Source organism: Cephus cinctus, unplaced genomic scaffold, assembly GCF_000341935.2.
Source record: "Cephus cinctus unplaced genomic scaffold, Ccin1 Ccin1_scaffold0087, whole genome shotgun sequence".
NCBI lineage: Eukaryota > Metazoa > Arthropoda > Insecta > Hymenoptera > Cephidae > Cephus > Cephus cinctus.
Window position 1 is genome coordinate 143,464 of NW_014332826.1, and position 26,996 is coordinate 170,459.

At 42.1% G+C, this 26,996-nt stretch overlaps 2 protein-coding genes across 4 annotated transcripts in view; both read left to right on the top strand.

The window, feature by feature from the left end:
* LOC107272577 (fibrillin-3) overlaps nucleotides 1-26,996 on the top strand; it is a 46,571-nt gene that overhangs the window by 18,752 nt on the left and 823 nt on the right. The window contains exons 1-19 of one of the 3 annotated variants that reach the window (XM_025090565.1): nucleotides 3,931-4,371; nucleotides 6,154-6,439; nucleotides 6,641-6,792; nucleotides 7,265-7,399; nucleotides 8,832-8,954; nucleotides 9,397-9,654; nucleotides 9,783-10,022; nucleotides 10,097-15,073; nucleotides 15,315-15,428; nucleotides 15,946-16,051; nucleotides 16,128-16,317; nucleotides 16,473-16,626; nucleotides 16,984-17,182; nucleotides 18,006-18,142; nucleotides 18,847-18,986; nucleotides 19,651-19,753; nucleotides 20,069-20,094; nucleotides 20,773-20,844; nucleotides 20,962-21,142. In XM_025090565.1, coding sequence (XP_024946333.1) covers nucleotides 6,189-6,439; nucleotides 6,641-6,792; nucleotides 7,265-7,399; nucleotides 8,832-8,954; nucleotides 9,397-9,654; nucleotides 9,783-10,022; nucleotides 10,097-15,073; nucleotides 15,315-15,428; nucleotides 15,946-16,051; nucleotides 16,128-16,317; nucleotides 16,473-16,626; nucleotides 16,984-17,182; nucleotides 18,006-18,142; nucleotides 18,847-18,986; nucleotides 19,651-19,753; nucleotides 20,069-20,094; nucleotides 20,773-20,844; nucleotides 20,962-21,142 — 7,558 coding nt within the window. In that variant the 5' untranslated portion in view covers nucleotides 3,931-4,371; nucleotides 6,154-6,188. Of the gene's footprint in view, nucleotides 1-3,930; nucleotides 4,372-6,153; nucleotides 6,440-6,640; nucleotides 6,793-7,264; nucleotides 7,400-8,831; nucleotides 8,955-9,396; nucleotides 9,655-9,782; nucleotides 10,023-10,096; nucleotides 15,074-15,314; nucleotides 15,429-15,945; nucleotides 16,052-16,127; nucleotides 16,318-16,472; nucleotides 16,627-16,983; nucleotides 17,183-18,005; nucleotides 18,143-18,846; nucleotides 18,987-19,650; nucleotides 19,754-20,068; nucleotides 20,095-20,772; nucleotides 20,845-20,961; nucleotides 21,143-26,996 lie in introns of those variants that run through there. The other 2 variants (XM_015749852.2, XM_015749854.2) reach the window with 2 other exon arrangements.
* Nucleotides 21,877-26,978, top strand: LOC112495178 (AF4/FMR2 family member 4-like). Its single transcript, XM_025090578.1, has 2 exons — nucleotides 21,877-22,211; nucleotides 22,341-26,978. The coding sequence occupies exons 1-2, from the start codon at nucleotides 22,074-22,076 to the stop codon at nucleotides 25,353-25,355; spliced, it is 3,153 nt and encodes a 1,050-aa protein (XP_024946346.1). The 5' UTR covers nucleotides 21,877-22,073; the 3' UTR covers nucleotides 25,356-26,978.

The window sequence follows — 26,996 nt, forward strand, 5'->3', positions numbered from 1 at the left end:
GTCAGGGTGCATACCCTTAGGCTCTTTCGACTCGCCCACACGAGGCGACACGGCGACCGATTCGAAACTAGAGCCTGGGTCGTAAGCGAGAGAGGAATAAACGATTGTGGAGATGAAATAGCCAGAGGGACCGAGAGAGGGAGAGGGCAGGGACGCATTGGAGCAAGAGAGAGGAGAGTAAGATTTGTTGGCTGTAAAGAACGACCCAACCGAATAGCCTCCCTCGCAGGCACACAGTTGCCATTGTTTTCAAATCTCCAGGTGAAAACCATTAATGTCAAACGAATGAGAGTTCGGAATTCTGCTGGACGATCGGATCGATCTACGCACCAGTGCTTCTACCAAATAGTTGGTGAAATTTGATTTTTTACATTTGTAACTAACAAAATGGACTTTTTAAAGTGATTTCAGTTACTTGAAAATTGAGTGCTTTGAAAATATAAGAAAATTTCATTTTTATCCTTTGCTGGGGTCTTTCTGAGCTATGACGTCACTGGTACCGGTTTCAGTGCCGACATTAATTATGGATGTAATATCAATTTTTTTATCTCATTTTCTAATAACAATGTTCCATTTCACGCGAGTCTCTAATCAACGTATAATGGTCTCTTAAGGCGTATACTCATGATACCTCTTCTCTATAGTTAGGTTAAAGTGATTAATCGTTAACTATTATCTGCTTGCGGGCCGCCCTCTTAACCTTTGGAAAATTCCTAATCTCGAGGAACATGCTGCGCTTCGGTTTATAATTGGCTGATCTCGATTCGCACAAGCTGATTTTTCTCGAGGGATTTCACTGTTTTAGGTAGGAATCTCCTCGGCCCTTCTCACTCGTTAATTTTACTTCGGTCTTTATACTTAAACGTTGGCAGCTCCTCGCGTCGATTAAACTTTTCCATTAAGCTCGCTCCTCGTTTCTGTACGGTGACGACTCCAGGGCGTCGCCTTACAACGGGCTTAAGTTTTTTGATTTATTTAACATCCATCCTTCTTCCGTCAGCTTATTCACTGTGCTGGACTTTTATGCTCGCCACCTTCCTATTACGACAAATGCCACTCTTGCGATGCCGTTCGGAAAAGCTTTACCAATTTCCCAGGAGAAATTCGATCGGCTATACCTATACCTGTATATACTTACCACGAGAAATGAGTAATACCTTGTCACGGTTCATTTTGTCACACTTTCGTGCCAGATTTTCTGATATATGACCTCTGTGATTTCTAGCCTGTATAAATTTATATTTGCCTTTTCTTTTTTTTTCTTTTCTATTTCTATTTCTATTGCTGCATATATCATCTCAGTCTGTCGGTGCAATACGCACGGTGCGAGCTCGAGTGACAATTTGAATGGATTAAAACGCGTCGGATGCCTGCGGGATTGGATTTTATTTCATATATATATCCTGTATAATAGGTTAGTTCGTCACGTGGTCCTTTCATGAAAATGAGACTTTATATTTTTGAAATTTCTTTTCGCCCAGTGTTAAAGCAAAGATATGTCTGAAAAGTGATCTTTTTTTTCCTGAAACGGTAAATGGTATCTCGAAAACTCACGTATAAGTGCAACTGACAAAAGTCATAAGGCAAAGATGTTCGCTCTGGTAATGGATGAACAATGTGGATGCTGGAGGCGTATACATATATGTTCCGCAACAGGACGTCAAGTGGAGGCGGATATTTGTTAAGCGAAGATGCTTGGCGTCTTGTAGGTTGGGAATATAGAGTCATGAGAATTGCCAGTGACGAATTGCATGGGCACCGACACCACGTGATTTTCGATCGCTGGAGTCATGAGTTTCGAAATTGAGACATATGGTGATTCGTCAGAATCATCTTTCGATAGGAGAAATAAATTCTTCACCGATAAGGAAGATGGATCTTTGACGAAGGATTTAGGCATTTTTTTTTTGAGATTGGTATTTAACAAATTTTAAAAATTCCTAACGACAGCGTGGAGCCTTTCGGTTATTGATCATTGCAAAAATAATATTCGGCGACTGAACAAGGACGGTCAACAGTTCAGGGCGAGGCGATCGATCATACATTTATTGGCTCTCTCATCTTTGGGCATTGCCACTGATAGGAATTATGACTTGCCAATATGTCACAATGAAATGATGCATGGGCTATCTTGGTGACCCGATTGACACTGGTTTCTTGGAATTGCGTATAAAAATTGGCGTGACGGTCTCGTTAATTTTTATTATTTTTTTTTTTCTTCAATTTATCAGCATATGACGATACTGTTTTTTACTTCCTGTTATTTATTCAATTGAAATTTTTATTTTAAATAAAAACACTAAAGTACCAGTAAAACTGTCTTACGAATATTATGAAGAAGGATCGGCCATTTTTTTCATTAGCATTTTGCAGAGCATTCTCCGACTGGGTTCACACAATATTTATGCGAGATACTGTGTATACGTCATCGCCAAGTCGTGGGCTTAGAGTGACAATAAAAAATGAAAGAATAAAGTTACTCCCTAAGACACGAGAGTCTCGACTATAGAAACTCGCCGTAAGGTTATTCCACGTCACGATTACGCAACGTCAACGGTGGTTTCTGTAACCCGGAAAAAAAGAACATTGGACAATAAGAGACCCGTCTAGGACCCAGACAAATCGTATTTTTGCCATCGCATCCCACGCACCGTGGCAAGTCGTTTCAGGAATATGTACTGATTTACGAGAAAATATTGCGAAATCACCAAACCACCCAGTCAAGTAATTTCCGGTTTCGGACATTGTCGTAAGTAGTATACATACCGAGAGTGACGGTCAAACCCACAAAGAGTAGGTATCATAACGGTGGTTCACAACGGGCGATATTTGTCAAGACATTAGCAGGACCCATTGTGCAACCAGCCTAAGGAATATTCCACAGCGTGTATTTCCTAAAATGACGACCGGCAGTTAAAAATTGTAAAAAGAAAAGAATCGATAGTTATTTTTTTTTTCTAGAACCGAAAGTATTTTGGTATCACGATAATAATAATGATACGCTTCCGTATGACGAGATGAATGACTTGAAGACACAGTGATGCTTTCACTGAAATAATCAGGGAGTTTGATTGGAGAAGCCATAACGAATGAAGAGTTTAATATGGCTTTTGAATATGGTTGCTAATTACCAATTTTTTGTGTGAGGACTACTGGATCGTGAGAAGGATATATGTATATACACGCGTATACATATTTATTATATGATAGAATGTCTGTGGGATGATGAGATTAGTTGTCGCGTGTGAAAGTAGCGCGTTAATATCGAATCGTTTAGATAAGAGAAGGCTGAGAATGGTTTTACTTCTTAATATGGTAGTGCGTTACGCGGTTGCTTAATAATAGATGGCAGCTCGATCGTGATTAAATTTTGAAACGAAGCAGTGTTGACAATTAAAAGCGTTCGACTCGCATGCCAGGGTTTCGATAGTTTTTTTCATTTAGCAAGACGAAGAAAGGTTTACGAGCGATTATATATGTATATTATATATATATATGCGTGACGTATACATAGACAATAATGCGCGATGAAAAATAAAGGCGTACCTTTGATTCGATCGTAGCGGTTTTTCGATACGAGCAAGAGAATCGAATTGTTTGAGATTGGAGCACGTGGCGAGTTACACTTGGGATTACATGTACACATGTGTGTATACATATATATGTCTAGTAGAACCTGGACAAAATAAAATAAATCCATCATCTCCAGCCGAGTATAGGGATAGTAGATCCTAGATAATCGACTGTACGTGTACCAGAGCGAAGCGCGTGGTTTGATCGTTCGTAATTAATTTCACATGTCTGTTGGAACAAATAGATGCGCTCTATCTATATTGAATCGGTAAATCTATGAACCAATTTAATTAATTGAGTTTGCGTTTGTCGGTCCGCGCGTTGCCTCGAAACGTTTCACTACAAGTAACGTATGATTATTCGAAGGAGGTTAGTACCGGTATTAGCCACCAGGCGTAGTCGGCCAGTCAGCTGTTCAAGATTCAATACGAAGAACGATTTCAGTACATACGTCGCGGACGTTCTTGGATTTCTTTAAATGGAAACGTCTACAGAGAATTTGAGATAGAGTCTGAGATGAGAGAGAAAAGAAAAAAGACAGGCAGGACACAGAGTCGACGGTGGTATAACTCTATGGTAGAAATAAAATGCCAGAGTCGTGTCCTGTCAGTGACGGCGCGTGCTATTGTTGTGTCCAGGAACGTAGTTAATGCCTGGTGCCTCCTGTGCCCTGGACACGTTCCCGTTGAAGATACCACGGCTTGGAATTCTCTCAACTGGATCTAGATCCACGCCGGGTTCGATCCTTGAAGACATGAAGATTTTATCCAGAGTTATAATGGCTTGACGCTAATGGCGGTAGGTCTTTTAGGTTATTGCATGAAAGAGGAAGCGATGTCGTTGCTCATTATTTTCATTTATTTCTCAAGTTCTCATGAAGTTTGGATTGATTAAAAATTGTAAGACTTTGGATTTTAAATAAAATTGCGGCCGTTCGCAATCTTTTTGGATTACTTATTAAATTACTTCCATCTCGTCGGAATGATAGATGAGTTTGGCTCCAAATTGTGGCTTGAGCTTTTTACTTTGTCGGCATATCGTACGCCTGTGTATTATATTCGGATGCCGTCATCTTAACTGCATGATGACGATTATATGTTTCACATTAATACGTGTCCCCGTATAGTACCGTTAGCCCTCCTTTAATCGAGCGGCTACTGGAATTTTAATCGCGATCGATCCCGATCGATTGACTTGCTGGCTCACCTATTTGCCTAAGGCGTCTATGGATCGTTTATATATATGTGCATACATGCTGTGCGGCTCTGTGTATATATAAGACCAGTCTACACTATGTCCGGCGCCATGTCAGCAGCAGATACCAAAGACAGAAATGTAATAGATACTCGAGACGATCTCAGTCATAGTTGAATAAAAAATTTTGGTTTTATTATGAATGCAGTCTTGTCAGACACGCGACAAACCACCATGTATTATATTGTTCATTCAAACGATCTGTATATTCAATTGTTATTGAGGTACGTTACATATACATATAGGTATTACATATGAACTACGTAATTTAATTTTCTCCAAACAGAATAAGAAATCAGTTTAGATTCCTGTGGGGGTCTCGGAGCGTTTCTAATTGAATCTATAGGATCGCATTGGTTATCGCTAAGGATGACGCCGCGTCCTGTTTTGAGTCACGCTCGAATCCGTCCTGTCATCCTTCTTATCATCGAATCCGCAGGACGCGAGTCATCCCATGACCTCAGCAGACAGCAGCGCGTATCTCGCGGTCATTGAAGTCGAAAAATCAATGACCTGACGTCTCGTGCATCATCGATTCAAAATGATTTCCTATAATGACTGTACGTAATGAATTTTAAAAAAGGCAAATAAAGATTTTCTCACGACATAAAATATAACGTCAACGGTGAAATATCAGGTAATCTTTCTTAAAACTATTTTAAAGAAAATTCATCGCTGCACCGTGCAGAGGACACCAACTTATATTGTCATTTCCAAGACCCAACAATCCTGATAAGACCAAACAGTCCCATTCAGATGCTGTGAAGAGTGAATGCAGCTGGATGCATCGCGACAAGTGGTGAATTATCAGGAGAGTAGTAGAATCTTTTCGTGCCAAGAGCATAATCTGTGCTAGTACCATATACATAGGTACACGTGTTTAGAAGTATCAACCATTTTTATCCATATATGTAAGATGCTACCGTATGGTAAACATATGTAAATGAGATGAATCCCAGTATATATATATATATGTATATACACACTTTTTCAGTGCATCGCGAAGATCACAATCAGAGCGTCCCGATGCCATTGTCCTATATAAGAGGAAGAATCATAGACACCAGTGAATCATCTTCTCACCTTGATCTCATGAGTGGCATCGTTTGAACGCGTGCCATTGGCCACTTTGACCCTTAAGGCGTCTATCGCATAGCTCGATCTCGCCTCCTTATACGGTCCTAGTGCGTGAGCACGCATATGCAATCTTGCCTTGTCCAACTCGGTTAACAAACAATGTTACTCGACCCCCTGCTGGACCCAGGAAGACATCCACCCTACGACCTTATTTCGTGTCCCCTTCTAACCCTAGTTTATCCGTTACAGACGAAAAATCGCAAAAGCACCGTGGTCGTCCGTATATGGGCGATGAGCCGCTGGTGTCACTTGAGCGACTTCAGTCCAGAAGGCGGATGGGTGAGCTCAAGAGGAGGAAGTTCCGTAAGCGTCTTCTAGATAAATCATTCTCGGAAGCTCCCGTAGTCACGCCGAGCTTTAGCCTGAATGAAACTGTGGCCAGTAGGCTGGACCTGAGTTGTTTCATGAAAGCTAAGGGTAAGGGTTTACTGAAAGCTCCTCAGCTGGAGTACGCTCGTCCTGCTAAGTATGCCAGGTCTGTATACTTATTTATATGCAGTATATGTACATGGTGGTACGAATAACAGTAACTGTAGAAGTAAGGAGCGTACCTGACTACAGTGTGGTTATTTTTATGTGGACCACCCGGTATATGCACTTTGACACTCTTTTTCTCTTTACTCCTGGTTTGTTATCACTTCGTCTTTACGATTTACTTTGTGGCTCTTATGCTTAGGAGGAAGAACCCATTGCCACCCTACAACAAGTATCTGGTGGCTGTCTACGAATGCGAACCTGGATACGTCTTTATGGATCCTATGGCCGATCGTCTTTACTGCAGTGACGGGACGTGGCTGGGCGACCAGCCCATGTGCGTCGACAAGGCTCGTAAGTGTTGATCCTCATGGGAAATCGTGAGGCAGGACTGTTCCTGCCGTGGCTGCTCGGTCGTTCGGTCGCTTGTTTCCTATTTGCCCATGAGACTGATATACGTCTTGGACACGAAACGCGGATCTTTGACCTGGGATTCCGTTGGGACACGTCGTGGAGTCTCACTACCGTGTTGTCGATACAGGTAGACCGATATCTGCGGCTGACACATTGACAACCGAAGAAATATTACGCTTCTTACTCTGCAGATAAAGATCGACGCTCCGTAGGGCCACGTGCATCGCACTGAAACAAAGCGGGTTAACCTCGAAAAAAGAATCGTACTTATTGATTCACTCCGAGATCCTTGATCCTCGTGCTGTTAATATTACTTTCGAGGGCTTTCGATGTAATCCTACGAAATATTGTATTAGGCTACTCTTCGCGATTGCGTTTATATCACATGGCCTTGGATGCATATATGTTTCAGAGGTGACGCCGCTTCAGGATATGAGAAAGTGCGGCGAGGACAGAGGAGGGTGCGATCATGTTTGCGAGGACACTGCCACAGGACCCAGATGCTCCTGCTTTGAAGGATTTCATTCGAAAGGATCTTCCTGTCTAGGTATACATACGTGCTGAACGTACAGCTCGTTTCTAGGATTTACTGGATTTAGATGTGGTTGCGTCTAGGGTCTTTTGTTTTCCCGGTTTTTCAAGCGTCTGGCAATTTGCCGAGCCTTTTAAGGTCACTTAGAACATTAGAATGTGGGATGAACAGGACGGTTTACAGTCTCAGTTAAATCAACGTGTTTTATAATGTCAGCATTGATGTGGCGCCTTTGTAAATTGGGATGATACCCAAAAGCGGCGTGCAAGTAGGTGGTCATGGGTGTGAGGTTTCCCAAAAATCTAAATTTTTTGTAAAAACGTCGGTTCACCGCCCACGCCTAATCCACGTTATTACGGGGAACCCATGACAATAATATCTGTAAATCGTCCTTGATTCCTGACACGAGTCATGTATCACGTAATTGTAACGTTCTAAAATAATATAAATAAATATACATCAAAACAACTCCCACTGCTCTCATACGGATTCCATCCCAAGCAAAGATATATCCAATGAGAAAAAGCTTATACCGTTAACAGATTTAGAAATTCAATACGGTTCAGATTCTATCTTCCTTCTTAGTAAAGTCTATCGTATATCGATCACAGGAATAATCTTCCTAAAGAGGCCAAAGGGTTTGACAACGATTCATCGAAGGCGTCTAATTTTATTTTTTACGTCTTAATTATCCCAAAAATCCTCAATGATCACGAAGACCCATCCGAGGCATCTTTCCTTAATTTTTCGCTTAGCTCTTAAGACGCCTAAGAATAGTCACTCCGTAAGCAGGCACTTTTGCGCCTTGGCACAAAGAGATCAAACGTCTAAGACGATTAGCGGCTTGTATATGATTATCATAAGATTTTAAGCACCTCTATTAGCGGACAAGGCCTCGACGGCCTTTCCGCGGCTCTGGCTATAGTCTCCGCAGTGTAGGCGCCACGTAGAGTATTGTATGCTAATAGGGATAGCTATCAAACTACACAGCGTCTCCGTGCGTGCTGGTCATAATATTTGCGTATATTCTGTATTTCTATATAAACTATATATAATATGCGATTGCGAACTTTCCCACTGTAAACTATCTGTGGTCTGTCTAATGGAATGTAGCCCTGTCACTATTGCCATAGTTATCCTTATGTATAATATTCGCCCTATTACAGATACCGATACCTTTGTCCCATGATACTTGACAGTTTCTAATCAGCATTCTAGACCGCCCATGTCACCTACCTATCATATACAGTATTGACAGGCATTAGGATTGGGCGTCAGATCCACTCAAGGATCTTGGGATGCTGTAGAAATTATAAATATTATGATACAATAAATTAACGTTACATTGTACCGAGTAATAATAACCAGTCTATAAAATTTTAAATAATTAATACAATATTGTGTGGTACTTTGAATTTCTGATAAGGAACGGTTTTTTTTTTCATAGATATTGACGAGTGTCAAGAAGGTACGGCAGGCTGTGCTGAAATCTGCCTCAATGATCCGGGTTCATTTCATTGTGAATGTCGTAAGGGTTTTCAATTGGATGCCGATGGCCGATCTTGCCAAGGTCAGTAATATGATTAGGTGATAATTCATTTTTATATTTTCTATCACGTCGTGTCTATACAGTTAAAGTTTAATCGAACTAGTTTGTAAAATTCGAAACGATTTAACCGAAAGCATGTTCCATTCGAGGGAACAACTCGAGTCGGTACAAAATGCATTAGTGCCAGCCATGTTCTCTTTCGAGCTTGTAAATTCATGTACGTCGGGACCCCCCACGAGCTTAATGCGCGAGTATTAACTCTTGTCAAACATAGAGGCAACGTGCTCGACATGACGGCTTTATCTTGAGTGATCACGGTATAACTTTATTCGGCGTCAACCTGCGTTACATATTCCCCACGTACGTAAAAGTGACGGTGCTGGGATATGCGATATTCACGTATGAGATCTGCTTCCTGTCCTTTGGTCTTTGCTTTCACGGATCTTGATATTTCCTTTGGTAGACGTAAACGAGTGCCTTTTGAACAACGGGCACGGACCCTGCCAAGGTACTTGTCACAATTTAGATGGCGGCTATGAGTGCAGCTGCACGGAAATACCTGGGTATAAGCTCGCTGCGGATAATCACACCTGCGAGGACGTTGACGAATGTGCTGAGAACAATGCCGGTTGCTCGCACAATTGTCTCAACACACCAGGCAGTGTATTTTGTTTGTGTCCTGACGGATTCCGATTGGCTGACAACTGGAAGACTTGTGAGGGTTGGTAGAGGAAATGATTTTGAGATTGATATAATTTTTTTATTTTTTTTTGAAAATTTTTAGACTAAAATTTTTTAAAGAATTTTTTGTCTCGTTTTCATTGTCGTTTAGAATGACTTTCTTTGCAGATATTAATGAGTGCGAGAGCGATGCGAATGACTGTGGGGAGGACGAGGAGTGTCGGAATTCACTAGGATCTTACAAGTGCATTTCTAAGCCTAAAAGCATCACTAAGGTCCTGCAGAGCGAGGATTATGATGCCGAGGACGATGATGAGGATGATTACGAGGACGAGGACGTTACTGAGCTTCCTGAGAGCGAGAAGTGCGAGGACGGATTCAAAAGGAACGAAATGGACGAATGCATTGGTGGGACAATCAGGAATACCAACTAGGTTGTTTCTGGGGATTAATCCTGCACGTGTATTTCCTCACATTTTTAGATATCAACGAGTGCATAGAAGGAGACGAGGGGGAACCTCATGGCTGCCAACACGAGTGCGTTAATGAAGACGGAGGATACTACTGCAGCTGCAATAAAGGATATGACATCCAGGACGATGATGTTTCTTGTGTGGATATTGATGAGTGTGACAAGGATCCGCCCTGTTCACACGTGTGCAATAACACAGAGGGTTATTATCGCTGTTCCTGTCCTGAAGGATTCTCTTTGGAAGCTGATAATCATACCTGCACCGAGGATCAAGAAAAGAAGGACTGTGATAACTTAGATCCTCCATGTTCCCATAAGTGCAACGATACTGAAAATGGTCCTGTTTGCCAGTGTCCTTCGGGATATAAGTTGGACCAGGATCAAATATCCTGTCTGGATATAGACGAGTGTACCCAAGGACTCTGTTCTCATAGTTGCGTTAATCTAGAAGGAAGTTTCGTGTGCTCCTGTCCCGAAGGATTAGAACTTGAATCCCATGAGAAATTCAATTGTACTGACGTCAATGAGTGTATTGGAAATCATGGCTGCCAACACGAGTGTCACAATGTGCATGGTAGTTATAAATGCAGTTGTTCTTCGGGCTACGTCCTTAAGGACGATGGGAAAACTTGTAAGGATCTGGACGAGTGTATGAGCGATCATCTTTGCTCACATAGCTGTGAGAATTTGTTAGGAAGTTACAAGTGTATTTGTCCTTCTGGTTATGAATTGTCACAGGATAATATCACCTGCAAGGATATCAACGAGTGCGAACAGAGTCCTGATTGTTCTCATGGATGCAGTAATATCGAGGGTTCCTATAAATGTGATTGTCCCGAAGGGATGTCCTTGGGGACGGATGAGAAATCCTGCGTGGAATCTGGTGGCTGCGCTGTGTTATCTTGCTCGCAGGATTGCGTCAAGGAACAGGATACGTACCGATGCGTGTGTCAGGATGGGTTTGTTCTTTTAGAGGATGGCAGGACCTGTCAGGATCTAGATGAGTGCGCCGAAGATGAGCATGACTGTTCGCACGACTGTATCAATGTGCCAGGAAGTTACAAGTGCGCGTGTCCTGGGAACTTGAAACTTCATGATGATGGGCTTACCTGTGAGGACGGACAGTGTCCTGAAGGACTTCGACAGGACGAGGATGGGGAGTGTCAGGATATTGATGAATGCGCTGAGAAGGATCACGACTGTTCTCATACGTGTCTCAATGAATATGGAACGTATCGTTGTGCGTGTCCTGTAGGATTACGTTTGGCTGAAGATGGAGTTGGTTGCGAAGGGTCTGATCCTTGCGGGAATTCGTCCTGTTCTCATTTGTGTGTTCACGAGGGCGGAAGCTATAAGTGCGAGTGCCCTTCCGGCTATGATCTTCAGGATGATGGTTTTACGTGCAAGGATATAGACGAGTGCAAGGATCAGATTAAAAATAATTGTACTGATGGATGTGAGAATCATGAAGGATCCTTTAGCTGCTTGTGTCCTGAAGGATATCGGCTTCAGGACGACAAGCGCAGCTGTGCTGACATCGACGAGTGCGTTGATCGAACTCATAAATGTAGTCATACCTGTACAAATACTGAGGGGGGATACAAGTGTTCGTGTCCTTCAGGATTTTATTCCCTGGATGACGAAAAATCTTGCAAGGACATTGACGAGTGCGAGGATCATGACTTCAGCCATCAGTGTTCGCATGCTTGTGTCAACACCATTGGCAGTTACAACTGCACGTGTCCTCCAGGATTCATACTTGATGCTAATCAAAGGACCTGCAATCCAGAAAAAGATCCTTGCCAGCAGGATCAAGGCTGTTCGCATATCTGTGAACAGGACGGTGGAAAAATTCGATGCGAATGTCCTGAAGGGTACGAGTTGTCGGTGGATGAAAAAAATTGTCAAGACGTTAACGAATGTGCGGAAGGAACCCACGAGTGTTCGCATTCTTGTATAAATCAAGAGGGATCGTACAATTGCGATTGTCCTGAAGGATACGAATTAATGGAGGACGAGAGAACTTGCCAGGACATTAATGAATGCCAGAGTAATCATAACTGTAGTAATATATGTACGAATACCGAAGGCTCCTTCGAATGTTCATGTCCGGAAGGACATCGGCTTTCTAACGACTCCAAGACTTGCGAGGATCACGACGAGTGCAGCGAGGATCACGGCTGTTCCCACGAATGCATTAATCTTCCAGGAAGCTTCCGTTGCGAATGTCCTGCAGGATTTATTCTGGGAAATAATTCCCTCACTTGTCAGGATTATGACGAGTGTCACGAGAATCACGGCTGCTCTGACATTTGCATCAATCAGCATGGAAGTTTCCGCTGTTCTTGTCCCGAAGGTTACGCTCTCGACCAGGACGAGAGGACCTGCAAGGATATAGACGAATGCGTTGAAGGACACGAATGCTCTCACACCTGCACCAATGAACCTGGTGCCTACAGTTGCAGTTGTCCAGCCGGCTACGTCCTTGCTAAGGATGAAAGAAGTTGCCAGGACCTCGACGAATGTGCACAGGACGAAAATGAATGTTCCGACGAATGTGTTAACACAGTAGGAAGCTTCATCTGCGCCTGTCCCGAAGGATTTTTACTTGACGAGCACAAGCGCACCTGCAAGGACCTTGACGAATGTGCAGAAAATCTGCACGAGTGTTCCCACGGGTGTGAAAATTTCGATGGCGGCTATTACTGCTATTGTCCTGAGACCATGGCGATCAGCCAGGATAACAAGACCTGTGTAGACATAGACGAGTGTTCCCTGGAGCACAACTGCACTCACACCTGCGTTAATATTGTTGACGGGTACAGGTGCGAGTGTCCTTCAGGATATACTCTAGATCCTGACGGTCGGACCTGCATAACCATAGATCATTGCGGTGACGATCATGGCTGCTCTCACAGCTGCGTGAACGTCGAAAACACATATTTCTGCGAGTGTCCTATAGGATACACCCTGAAACAGGATAACAGGACCTGCAAGGATATCGACGAATGCATAGAAGGCAACGAAGTTGATAACGCCTGTTCTCACGAGTGCGTCAACACTCTGGGAAGTTACTTTTGCGAATGTCCTCGTGGATATAAAATTGGAAAGGATGGCAAAACATGCGAGGATATTAACGAGTGTATTCTGGAAAACGGCGGATGTTCCCACTTGTGCGCCAACACGGATGGCGGTATGGAGTGTGCTTGCCCGAAGAATTATCGACTCCTCGAGGACGACGGGAAGACCTGCGTCGAGATCGATGAATGTTTCATCGACAATGGCGGGTGTTCTCATTTCTGTCACTATGAAAGTGGTAACATAACCTGTACGTGTCCCGAAGGCATGACCCTGTCCGAGGATGAGTTTCATTGTCTGGAGGAAGACAAGTGTCGTGCCGATAATGGCGGTTGTTCCGATATCTGTGTCTCCGCTAACGGCACTGTCGACTGTCAATGTTCCCTTGGCTTTGAATTGTCCACAGATAAAAAGACCTGTATTGACATCGACGAGTGCATTAGAAACGAGGATAACTGCACTCACGTCTGCAGAAACAAGGAGGGTGGTTTCGAATGTGACTGCAACGAAGGATTCGTTATTAATCCAACGAACGATGCTTTGTGCGACGATGTAAACGAATGCGATAACGATAACGGCGGCTGTTCACAGTCGTGCTTCAATACCGTTGGCTCCTACTCCTGCAGCTGCTTATCGGGTTACATCTTGGATCACGATAACTCAACTTGCCTCGAACAAAATGAATGCAAGCTCAAGAATGGTGGCTGCTCTCACAACTGTCACAATGATAACGGCAGCCCACTTTGTTCCTGTCCGCCAGGATACGAACTGAAACCGGATAAGAAAACCTGCGTCGATATTAACGAGTGCAAAGAATTTGAAAACGACATAGACTCCGGTTGTTCCCACGAATGCGTCAATTTGGAAGGCAGCTACCACTGTCAGTGTCCCGCAGGATACGTGCTGCTGCCGGAAGATAAGAAAACCTGCGTCGACGTAAACGAGTGTTTGGCTGAGAGTCACAATTGTTCACACAACTGTTTGAATTTGTTAGGCAGCTACGTATGCAGCTGTTACACCGGACACTATCTGCACTCTGACATGTCGTCTTGCTTGGATATCGACGAGTGTCAACGGAATAACGGCGACTGCTCGCACGGTTGCACCAATACCATTGGCGGTTACTTTTGCAACTGTCCTGAAGGACTGCAGCTGTCGCAGGACGAACGCACCTGCATCGACGTCAACGAGTGCAAAACCGGCGTCGCAAAGTGTTCCCACGAGTGTATCAATACTCTTGGCTCCTGGAAGTGCATCTGCCCTGACGGCCACGTGCTCTCGAACGATTCCCGCACCTGCATCGACGTCGACGAATGCAAGGTCAACAATGGCGACTGTTCTCATGCCTGCTTCAATACCGCCGGTGGAGTCAAGTGCAGCTGTCCCGTGGGGCTGCAGCTGCATCTTGATCAGAAGACATGTCGCGATGTCGATGAATGCGTTGTTGATAACGGGAGATGTTCGCATATTTGTATCAACGTCGAAGGATCCTTCAAGTGCAGCTGCCCTAAAGGATTTCATCTAGGAGCTGATCACAGGACCTGCCAGGACGTTGATGAGTGCGAGAACGAAAATGGCGGCTGCTCGCATATCTGTGTCAATAGGCCAGGATCGTTTCATTGCGATTGCCCTGCGGGACACGTTTTGAGGAATAGCAAGATCTGTCACGCCTCGGATCCTTGTGATAAGAATAACGGAGGATGTGAACATATCTGTGAGAATTCTAACGGGATTCCTCGTTGCTCCTGCAGAAAAGGATTTAGAGTGGCTGAAACTGATTCGTCCAAGTGCGTCGATGTTGATGAATGTGCTGCTCCAAACGATTGTGAACATTACTGCGTGAACACTGTCGGCTCGTACAGGTGCGGGTGCAAGGATGGATTCTATATGAGAAACTCAACGTGCATTGGTACGTATACGTTTATTTAATCACAAATGATCTATTAGAGTAAAATTTATGCGTCTTTTAATCTCAAAATTTATGGGCATTTAGCAAATAGTTCTAAATTGTAGCGTTTAATTGTTATTAAAATTTCACTATTAAATTGATCATCTTAATAAACACTGTATAGATCGTCATATACATATAACGTATCGTATATACTGGAACCATACGTAGTGTAAAATCTTCATTATATCATCCCTTGTAGATATAGACGAGTGCGCTAAAGGCAGACCGTGCAAAGGAATGTGCATAAATACACAAGGTTCTTATCGTTGTGCATGTGCTCCTGGCTTTCGCGGCGATGGAAACGTTTGCGCGGGTGAGTAGGTATAGTAAGGATGGCATTATAGTCGTTGAATGCGCAATGTAACGCAATGGTAAAGGAAATCATCTCGCCCAAGAGAAACCTTCTGGGTAGATCAGCCTAAAAGCGAGTATTTAGTCAAAGTGCAAGATAAACGTTTCTCTACCACAACGTAACTTGCTTTCGTCTAGCTTCCAGAAGAGCTAAAATACGTTTGCATATATATATATATATAATACCATGGTTCTATTATATTCAGTAGACGCATATAGCGACTGGTTTTAAAATTCACTATTATCATTTGCATTATATATTTTACAAAAACAGACAGCACAGATGTAATTGAACCCTCATCCAGCACAAATGACTGAATACTAGAAGCACTTTGAAAAAGAAATGAGAGAAATAATCGAATCGGTTACATAAAACTGAAAACTTTGCAGAGAAATCGTTGCTGAAATTCCAATCGCATTGCAATAAATATGAAAACTGCGTATGCACGGCATGGATTTATCGCGATTGAATTTTTCAGATGTAAACGAATGCGAATTGAATAATGGCGGATGTGCACACGAATGCGTGAATACTATGGGATCATATAAGTGCACATGTCGTCCTGGATTCATTTTAAATTCTAGGTAAGCGGATTGAGATGACTTTTTCGTTGATTTGATATCAGTGTACAGGATTTATTCGTGCGAATTTTATTTTCAGAAATAAATCTCTGTGTCAGGATTTAAACGAATGCTTAACTCGAAATGGCGGATGTAACGGGGATTGCGTTAATACACCAGGAAGTTTTTATTGCGTATGTGGAGACGAGATGGTCTTAGCACCCGATGAAAGGACCTGTATCGATCGTGACACTAGATGCCTTGCCATGGAGATACCTGCATATGCTGACGTAAGTACTTCCGGTAGATTTAAAATAGCAGTAATGAAAAATAAATTTGAGCTTCAATTAAAACCTTGCAATTTATTTGGAAAATTTATCAGTTCCTTTTACGTATCAATAAAACTCCACTTTGAGTATTTAACCTTTTTTTTTTTTGGTATCAGATCAGATGTCCGGGACATCCTTCAAGATCTAAGGATTATCCTCAGGGAGCAAGGTGTCATATCCGTTGCAGAGAAGGATTCAAACTCGAAGGACCAAGTACCAGGTACTGCACTGCAGGAGGTCGATGGAATGGACGTGAACCATTATGCATATGTATGTGTAATTATTTAAATGACATAAATCCTCTTTTAAAAAGTCAATTAAAAAGTTGATTGTGACAATAGGCTAAGAAAGATTTCATAAAGAATTGTACAAGGGTCCAGCAGTGGATCTACAACGATCGCTAACAAGGTGTGCACGTTAGTCAGCTTAATGAGCTTGTTACCAGCTTACTGCCCGTAAACAACAATGCGACAATGCGTCCCGTTCTTCATTTTCTTTTGCCATTGTTTCGTTTAACGAGATTTAATTCCTTTTAACACGATCGAAAGATTCACTTCCCACAGTTCCAATCTTCCACTCTATATAAGCTATGACGAAGGGCTAAGATTTCCATTCGGTTTCTCAAAGACGATGACGGAGTATCCAGGACCTACGGTTGCCAAGGTGGACGCAGGAATTGTACCACTACATTTCGTCGGGTTCTCCTACCGGACATGCCACGACCCTTTATTAGATGTCCCAGTGACGTAGATATGGAACTTCCGTTACGTCAGAATACGGTACGAGTTTCCTTTCCGCAGCCCAAGTCTAACATGGACTGGTGGAGGTGAGTGAAGTACAGTTACCCACTAGACAACAGCTGTTAATAGTACTTTGCGATACAAGTGCGAGAAAGCGAACTTTATTGTACCAGTATCGCATAATATTTTCTGTAACGAATGCATGAAAAACACTACTTTTTGTGTCTCCAAAGTAACTGGAACATCTCTTCATTGGAGGAGGCAGCCATAAGAAGAGCAAGGAAGGCTTCCAAAGTGAATGCATTTCATGACAGCGCGCGAGAAGAAGGTTTACTTAATCGCACTAGTGCGAGAAGAAAGCACTAGTGCGATAATGTAAAATTGGGCCGAGTTGCGCATGCGCAGCATTTTTATCGTCCATAGATATAAAGCGCCACTTTCGCCACACTTCGGAGGCACGAAAACTAGCGTTTTTCATGCACGAGTTACATAAAAATAATTATTAAAGCCAATCAGGTATTAATTTTTTTATTAAAAAATCAAACATGGTAACCATGCATCATGGGGGTGCAACAGATACGGCTATGTTCCCCTGCTATGAAATCTGGTTGCAATTGTGCCGAACAATTCCATTCGGCGTACAATAGGAATTCCAAATGAGCTTAGGAGTTGCGACTGGAGGTTTGGATGTCTGTCGCAATGTATTTAACATCAGTCACGAGTAATCTGGTTTGATGTCCATTTATATGCTAAGCGGACATCAATCAAATGAATCTTGAATACTTGAGCGTCCGATGGTCGCTACCTTTTCTATTGATTATGGGACTATCTCCGTTTTCTGATCCTCATTGTCGTTATCATCCTTATCATAGTCATTGTCCATGAGACTTATTCCACTTACTTTTTCAGATACATAGAAGCGTCTCCGGCTTGGGGAAAACAATTGCAGGCTGATCTGGGTGCAGGGACCACAGTTGTTACGTTCACTGCTTGGTCACCAGTTTCCAATTACACCAGTAGTTGCAGGATCGTCATACGTGTACGGGGTGGGTTAAAAAAATTGAGAAAAATATAAAATACAACTTTTATCTCTATATTCATTATTTTATTACCGTCCGATTACTGATGATTGCTTTTTAATATTTATGAATGCAAATTTAATCTTATACATATGGAATTTGGCAAATTTGATTTTTGATTTTTTTTTTGAAGTACTTTTTTACGCATTTTCATACGCCCTAGATTGTGTAACTGTTGGATTTATGATTCGCTAATGATACAGACATTGTCGTACTGGAACGCCCACGTATTTCTCTGAATCTTTGCTCTGGAATATCCAGTGACGTTAAGTCTTTGGTATTTATCGTACGGCTGTGTTTCCTTTCTACTTTGCGTTTGATATTCTAGTAACAAACGTTGTACGAATCGTCAGTCTGTTTTTGAACCGTCGAGATTCTGCGATACAATTCGAGAATGAATTAATCTGTCATATGAACCATCAAGAGAATTACTTGTCGATAAAGCAAAACCCCAGTTCTGTTAACGACAGTATTTTTGACATATTCCATTTCATTACTCATTCGACGTGGTTTGTAAACTATGAGAATCGGGGTTTCCTAATAGTTCACGTATATGACAAACTATTTCAAACTGTAATAATGGATATGATTTTGAAAATTAATTATAATCCTTTCACGACCTAGAGAGCAATATCGTACTCATACCTCTGTTTTCGATTGAATTATTGCAGATACAGAGAATCCGAAAGTATCAACTTGTCCCACTTCGTTTGAGGTACGGCTAAATCCTGGCGAACGTAATCGACTGGTATTCTGGCAGGAGCCAAGGTTTACGGATAACGTGAAGGTTGATCACGTCTACAAAACGAGGGTAAGAGGAAGAGGAATTGTAATGACGAAGAAAAAGAGCGGGGGCGCAAGAAAGAAGAAGAAGGATTGAACCGTAAAGAGGAAAAGAAATGGATTAAAGTTCTGTTCCTGAATTCGTACCACGATGGCGCACCCGCAAAGGAGCTCCACGTTTAATTTATTTCCTTAAAAGATCCTTATTTACGAGGGAGCGATTACCGTCGCTGTTAAAAATGTTGTCCAACTTATTACCACCGCCGCGTAACAACGATTCATCCTTCATTCTCTTTCCTGGTTCATCAGAAATTCTGCTAACGATGAATGTTACCAATCTTGTAATTATCTTGCCACCTGAGACCGGTCTGTTAATAATAACGATGCCGTTACGTATCGCGTCAAAGGGAACGAGCAGGTTTTTTTTTAAAATTTGTTTAATACCAATACCAATCAAGAGAATTTATTTTATTTTTAAAAATATTTTATCACGTTGATTTAATTAAAAAATTATACTTTCACCAAAAATCTCTCTCCTCGACGATATACTTGGATAATAATAAATCTGATGGGTAGCATTATTGTACGTATGCTCTGATATATGGTGTTTATTTGTCTGATTGTATAAGTATCTACATTGATATTCTTATTTTTATATATATTTTTTTATTTTTATTGGTATCTCTTTACAGCAACCAGGACAGTCCCTGTATCCAGGAACTCACAATATTCACTACGTTGCTTCTGACGCAGCCGGAAATCGGGCCGAGTGCCATTTTTCGATACACGTACGAGGTAAATTACGTTGAGTTCTTCATGTTTTTTATGACTTCAGATTCGAGTCTACTTTTAGTACCGTACAGATGTTACTTTATACTTGTTGTACGTGCTACTAGAATTGTGTAGAGTTGCCACTGAAAGTTTTACGTATTCACGTTGTCTTGGAATAGTCCTGTCAGATAATTTACATACTTAATACAATTTGTCATATATCCTACCGTTATAATTGATACTTCTTTTTATTATTGATGCTAGTACGTCTGCATCGTCATATACTTGCTATCGATTCGCCGTCCAGATTAATAAATCAATTATTTGTTATCGTTCCAGAATCGGAGCAGCATCGCGAATCCGAGGTAAGCCCAGAACGGGGAAATATTATCAATGGCCTTGTTGAAAATGCCGTCTGGTAAAATCAATAGTGAGAAATCCGCCGATCGGAAAGTCAAATATTATTTTACCTCCTTCATTCGTTTATTTAGACTTATAATTCGCGTACCTCTTCGCCGTAATTGCTTGCAAAACAGTTGTGAACTTCGACGAGACGAATCAATACCGGGAGCGATCGATCCCACCGGTTAAAAGCATTATAAATAGTTTTTGTCTGAAATAAGTAGAAAAGAATAGAAAAGAATCCACAATCGATCCCTGACAATAGTCACTGTAACGAGGAACAAAGATATCCTTCGGTTGACTGGTTTCGTTAATTGAATTTTCATTTAAAGATTTTAAGGCGCAGTTAGGTACATCCCAGAGACTGAGTCCATCTACTCGCGAAACAATTATTTTACCTCGGTGCGAAAAATTATTCTCGTCAATTAAGCGGGTCAAGTCCAGGATCCTTTTAGCAGTCCTGAAGGAGCGAACGGGTAGTGCCTTCGTTTCAAATGAGATTGATAAAGACAGAGAGAATTCCTTTCGTAACGGCTAAAAGCGTGAAGTGCTGAATACAGGAAGCCATCCCATGGGAAAACTTTTCTCTTGCCTCGTGAAAGTGATCCTTAACGATATCTTACATCGGATTATCCTTTTAGCATAGGACCTACAGGAAGATGCTCATGTGCCCCGGTAGACCGCCACAGCCTTTACCTGCATCGGTTTATACGGTGAGTCCCAAGCATTAGAGGAGTGTCGATAAGTATGGAAACTTCATGAAATCGATAATTGAAAATTTGAAAAATATTCATTTCATATATATTCATCCTGTACGATCGTTACAACAGATACCCAGAGGATGCTATATGCGCTACACAAGGATCTTCTCCGGGACCTATGCACTTCAGCACTATCAGAGCCTCCAAGATGGGTATCAGGACTCCCGAGCTGCTTATCACCAGGTTCATCCTATAATACGTACTCAGCATCCCCAAGGAACACGAGCTTATCAGCTCGTCGACTGTAAGTGTATGTGTTGCACGTTTGTGTTGTCTGTAATAACGATATTATTGAACGTACGTAACTAATCGTTAATTCTACCAATAATTTATATCTTGGCCGTGTCCTTGCCGTTGTTCGACACCTACGAGATCAGCCTTTAGGAATATTTTATTTTTAGGGGATATTAATGGAAATTCTCATGAAGCGTGATATCGCCCATCCCCACCGTCGCCGTGACGGCCTAGAACTTCTGGCGGAAATCTTACTGAATTCGCTGGAATAAAATTGAAATTTTTCCAATAATTCGGAGCCTGACTAGGATTTACATACACGAGTATACTATGGGCACGGTGTGTATATTATTAGATTGATATGGCACATTAGCCTTATCACCTCGCAATGCTATTGGCGACTGTGGAGACTGGGGACAAGTAAAGTTTCTCAAACTCCTTGTCTCTTATACCCTCTGGACATTTGGGATCTCGTCTGTTTTTCGTATAACTGTATGTAGAACAGAAATTGGACTGTTAAGGGGATGTACTTCCAACTGGGACAAGGATAAAAGGAGAGATAAAAATAGAAGAATTCAGGAAGCACAAGCAGCCTTAAAAGCCAATAGAAGATGGAACCAAAGTTGGTCTACGAGATGAGGCTAATGGCTATCTATAAAAAGTGTATAATCTTGGCGTCTCTTCAGACTCTATTTTGTTACAAGGTGACTCGCGAGGCGTGGAAACGATAGGAAACTCTCCGAGAGAAAAAGGAAAGAATTGACAACGAAACAATGACGCAACGAGTCGCAGTATAGAACGTTTAGAGTTTGTCACGTGATGGAAGAGCACGTATTTGGCATAAGTGAAAATTGCTAGCTCTCCTTATTTCTGCAGAATGCAAAACGCGCGCGGTCGTTCCTATGTGATATTGAGCTGAAGCAAAATCCAACGTAAAATTCAACGTTATGCTGAGTGCCGGGACTCAAGCCCACTTCGTCCTAACCTTGCAGTCGATGCCGCCATTTGTCGTCGAGAGTATTCTAGTCCTGGCTCTTGCTGTTATTATGGCGATACCTCTTATCCTCCAAGTTCAGATGCTCTTTGTATGTACCTACGAGAAGTTCCGCATCGTCGACCCACTTGTAACCTTTAACGATTAAAGTTTCGCTTAGTTAGTGGGTCGACTTGATTGATCCAGGAAACCCAGTTATAGGAGACCTTACTTCCTGTAGGATGGTATCACCAAGGCGACAGATCCATATCCAGCTATTTGTCAGAACGATTGGATGGATGCTGAGTATCGTGATGTCGTCACGCATTATCCGGCAACTGCCATCTTGGACACGAGTTCTGGCTCTAGCGTGAATATGAAACTGATGCCTGCGAGAAATGCTTGCTCCACGCCCATGTTCAAATCGGAGCTGAAGAACGCGGAGGACACTCGTGTCAGGATGCCAATACTCAAGAGTTCATCGTCCTTTGTTATTACGAATTCTGTATTGCCGGTGGTTGATATATCTGCATTTAATTACGGCGCGTACAGGCACAAGATGATCGAGGCTAATCTGAAGAAGCAATACGGAGACTCACAGCCACCTGGTAACGTCGTTCTCAACTCTATTCATTTGAACTCCATTGATTCCAATGGTACTGTCAGAGTGGGCGATGCTACTGGTAGTCCCGGATTTATTGACTCTAACGAGGAACGTTGTGGTGGGACGACTGAACTAAGCAGGAAGGAAATTGAATTTTTGCATCCCTTGGATCATTTTTTGATTAAAGGTTCCAAGAAGAGTTCTACTGTGGAGATGGCTACGGGAACTAAGGAATTTGAAGATGCGCTTTCGGAATTGGTGGATTTTGATAAAGGGGTGGGACAGAAAAATTATGAGAGTTGCTTCGCCAAGACCTCCAATGACAGGACTAATTTGTCATCTAAGAATATAAAGATGCCTACTGAGATACATAAGGTAGTGTTACCTAAATCGAAGCATGGGTCCAAGGTAGATTTTCATTCTACTACAAAGACGATATCTAAAGTCGATTCAAGTTTAAAACCTGGATCTTTTAAAGATTCTAGAAAAAGCCCCGTGAGCTTTCCAAGAATAAACTCTGTGTCTTCCGCTGTACGAACGTCGGAAGCAAAAGAAATTGAACGAAGTAATGTGCAAAGTAAAAGAAGAAAAACCTTGAAGAGAACCTCCATTCGTCCAGCTACAAGTACGGAATCCTTAAGTCCCGTTTCTACGAAGCGTTCACCATCAACAGATCAAGAGGATGGAGAATCCTTCAATAGAACATCCTTTAGCTCTAGTGAGGCTGAAAGCTCCTTTCACGGATCCACCAAGTCTCGGAGTAAAAGTGGAAATCGCATCCGGTTTCCTGCGAATGAATTTCAAGTTGGTGAACAATTACATGATAGGTCAATCGTCACAATTGAGGAACAGATCCAAGCTCTTGGCATCGATAAGACTTCTTCACTGATCCGGAAACCATCGAGCATTAAGAATCTAACGGAACGTTCAGTGGCGAGATCGAAATCGAAAAAATTTATTTTTGAAAAATCTGGAAGTCTGGTCAGAGATTACCATAGCAATCCATCCTCCACTTCCGGGAGTCGTAGCGTGACACCTAATTCTCGACCGAGAACAGCTAATCCATCGATTACTTTCAGACCGAGATCCTTTGAAGGTTCTATTAAATCGTCCTTATCTATTCCTGAAAGCGCTAAAGACATTCAAGAGCCAATAGCTAATCGTGAGACATCAAAGCATACAGTAAATCCAATGGATTCAGACAAAAATTCATTAAAATTACAAATTTCTAAAGATAATGCTGCGAGTAGAAAATATTCTAGAGGACGTTCTTTGGATCCTAGTAAAAGTCGGAAATTCTCGAAAAAATCACCAACGCCTAGGTCATCCGAACGGATGTCCAATTTGAGGATCGATTCGTCAAGATCCAGACACGTTTTGTTGACATCTTCAAGCGCCTTTACGAATTCCACGTTATCGATGCAGCCGCCAGTTTTACCGTCTTCGAATTCCTCGGCGGTAGCTACACACGTTAAAGCTAATACACAGGAACGCGTAGTGCGATCGCCCGAACGTATTGGGAAGAGCGGCGACAGCGAACCCGCCGTTAAGAGCAAAACTTTGGGAAGTTATTTGAGGATGGCGGAGAGGCGGAGGACATTTTTGGGAAATTTAAATAAAACGCCGAGTAAGAGCGAGCGGCCGAGGACTGCAGGTGCTGAAACGATGACAGAAGCGAAAATTGTGACGGAGGCTCTGAAGTCGGAAAATGATCCAGAGAAAATGGTGACACCCGACGAGGATCAACTGTTGAATTTGAAGATAAGGGGACGCGATAAAATTGATAAGTCTAATTCAAAAATTCGAAACAATTTTCCCCGTGTTCAAGATCAGGGTTTCAACCCAGAGGAGTCACAAGGCAAAAGATCGAAAAAATTAATGAAAAGTTCCAGTAGTTCTATTAATTATAAAGATCGCTACGTGCGATCAATGCTTTTGGGACACGAGAAACCAAAAAGTATAACAAGAAATCCAATAATTGTAAACCGATCGCAAAATCAAAGACCCAAACTCTTGGCGACAGACGGTTCTGTAGAGATCACGTCAACCATGTTATCGAATAGTTTATCGAACTCGCAGGAAAATCAGAAGCCAATGACGAGTTCAGTTACAGTGGAAAACTCAAAAGAGACAGAAATAAAATCAATCTCATTTTCTGAAGACGAGTCAAAGCGATTCAAAAAGAAATATCCAAATCAACCAGATTCGCCTGAACGGGAAGCAAAGATTTCGAGAGTATCGAAACCAAAGTCCACTAAAAAGCATGAAAAATCTCAAAGAAAGTCTAAACAGTCCGGAATTCCCATTCTGGCTAGCAACAAAATAAATTCCCCAAATAAATCCAAAAGAGCTAAAAAGGACCTACTGAATCTCGATTCCCTAAATTCGTTAAAGGGCAGTACAAAATCAAAATTGCTGATCCAAAAAAGTTTACGTAGTTACATTAGAAGACTGAAGCACGTTCTCACCGATCAAAGAAAGGATCACAACGAAGATTCGGAAAGTCTAGCCAGCCTAAGTCTGACGGACGCCATACTGCCTGAATTACGATCGTCCCTGTGTTCCAGTGAATTCGAAGAACTGGAAAGACTCCTGAAACGACTAGAAGCGTCCACGGCGACACACGTGATCGGTCGCGAGATTGAAGCGTGAAAAAAAAAATTAAAGTCGATAAAAATAATCCATTTGTCCCAACGAGTAAAGGTTGTTCGTGGATCTACGGAATCGTAGGGGTTCGTTCGATGTCGAAGACTTCCACGATAAATCACTCTGCCAGGAAGAAACGGCCAACGGATGGAAAGTTCAGGCCGACTTTTAACGATCCGCACGTCGGTCCGTGCCGCATCGGTAGTGATTTATGGCGGTGTCAACGCTCGTCTATTTATTAATAGCACGTTGTTACGTATAAAAGAAACGTGGCAATAAGACCCAGATAAAGAGGAATACGTGTTTCTATTATACTAAGGTCCCGAACCTTTCCGGGATGACGACATCCACTTAGCTCTGACTTACTTATGCATTTAAGCTGCCCTGTTAGGTTAGGTTGTCGTTGCTTGAACGAGTCTCGCTGGATTGGGACTCGTCACGTTTCATTTGGGCCAGACAGATTGGACAGATTAAGAAAAACGATTTTATTTGCTAACAACTTTCTTCTTCTTTTGGTCAACCGGACGAGGAGTTCTTGGCATCAGTTCTAAGAATATGAAAATTCAAATACTGGTTTAAGGGACGTAAAATGGGCCCGAAAATTTCACCTAAGAAATGTACGTGGTATTAATATCGAGATTGACTGATTGTCAAATCAAATATTTATCACGATTTACATAGTTCACAATTTTTTTTATCCTCCGTCAAAATTCAGAATAATGATCATAGAAGTAACATTCGCCGGTTGCGGAAAGCTGAAAAAGAAAAAAAAAACTTGATTATCAGACGAATCAATTGTCAAATAATCGAGATTCCCGTCCGCCAATTTAAATAATCTTCTTAGAAGCTTCCCAGCAGGATCCCCAGCAACCCAGCCTCTGAATTCTTTTTTACTCACACATACTGCCATTAGAAGTAGTATCGTCCAACTTCCGTTCAACAAGGCTCTCATTGAATAGATCGTCGCAGACCCCCTCGAAGTATAAGTATACTCCGTCCAAAGATTTTCAACATTCTCAACACGACACGTTGTCGTACGACGCGAATGATGACTTTCACGCGACGATTGCGACGATTGCAAGCATCTGGGAAAGCGATTACCGCAACTCTCCTATTACTATAGGAGACGACATTGCGTCCCACTTTACCGTTGAACTCATGAATTTCGGAACCTTCGGGTCGCAAGTGCCACGAGAATCGTAGGATATTTAAATTGAAGGTACTTTCTAATGGAAGTACTTTCGATCCTATAATACAACCTATAATATAATAAACACGCACTTGCGAGCGTACGAAGTCTGTCAGGTCCCACCTATTGGGTCTTGCATTATTTGACCAGTTAATAATAGCGATTCTAGGTTATTAACGTACTCGAGGCCCTTAGTGCTCTGAGAAGACGATCATTTAATACAGGCTACGGTCGTTGCAATAATTGCGGCATTATTCGTGTCTATTTTTAGAGCTGAATAGTGGACTCGTTTAAAATCGGGTACCCTCGCCATTTAATGATGCCTCCTCGTCGCGCAGTTGAATGCTTCAATTTGTATGGCATAAAAAGTAAATTATGGTTGGCGTTGATAAATATTAGTGGGACCAGGTTTTAATCTTTTTATTTAATTTTTTTGTTCCCCCTTAATTCACGTTACA

Bases quoted from the DNA above. Each gene is read 5' to 3' on its own strand.
- LOC112495178 (XM_025090578.1), top strand. From the start codon at position 22,074: ATGCTGAGTGCCGGGACTCAAGCCCACTTCGTCCTAACCTTGCAGTCG. The intron at 22,212-22,340 runs GTATGTACCTAC...TACTTCCTGTAG, and splicing joins TCCAAGTTCAGATGCTCTTT to GATGGTATCACCAAGGCGAC.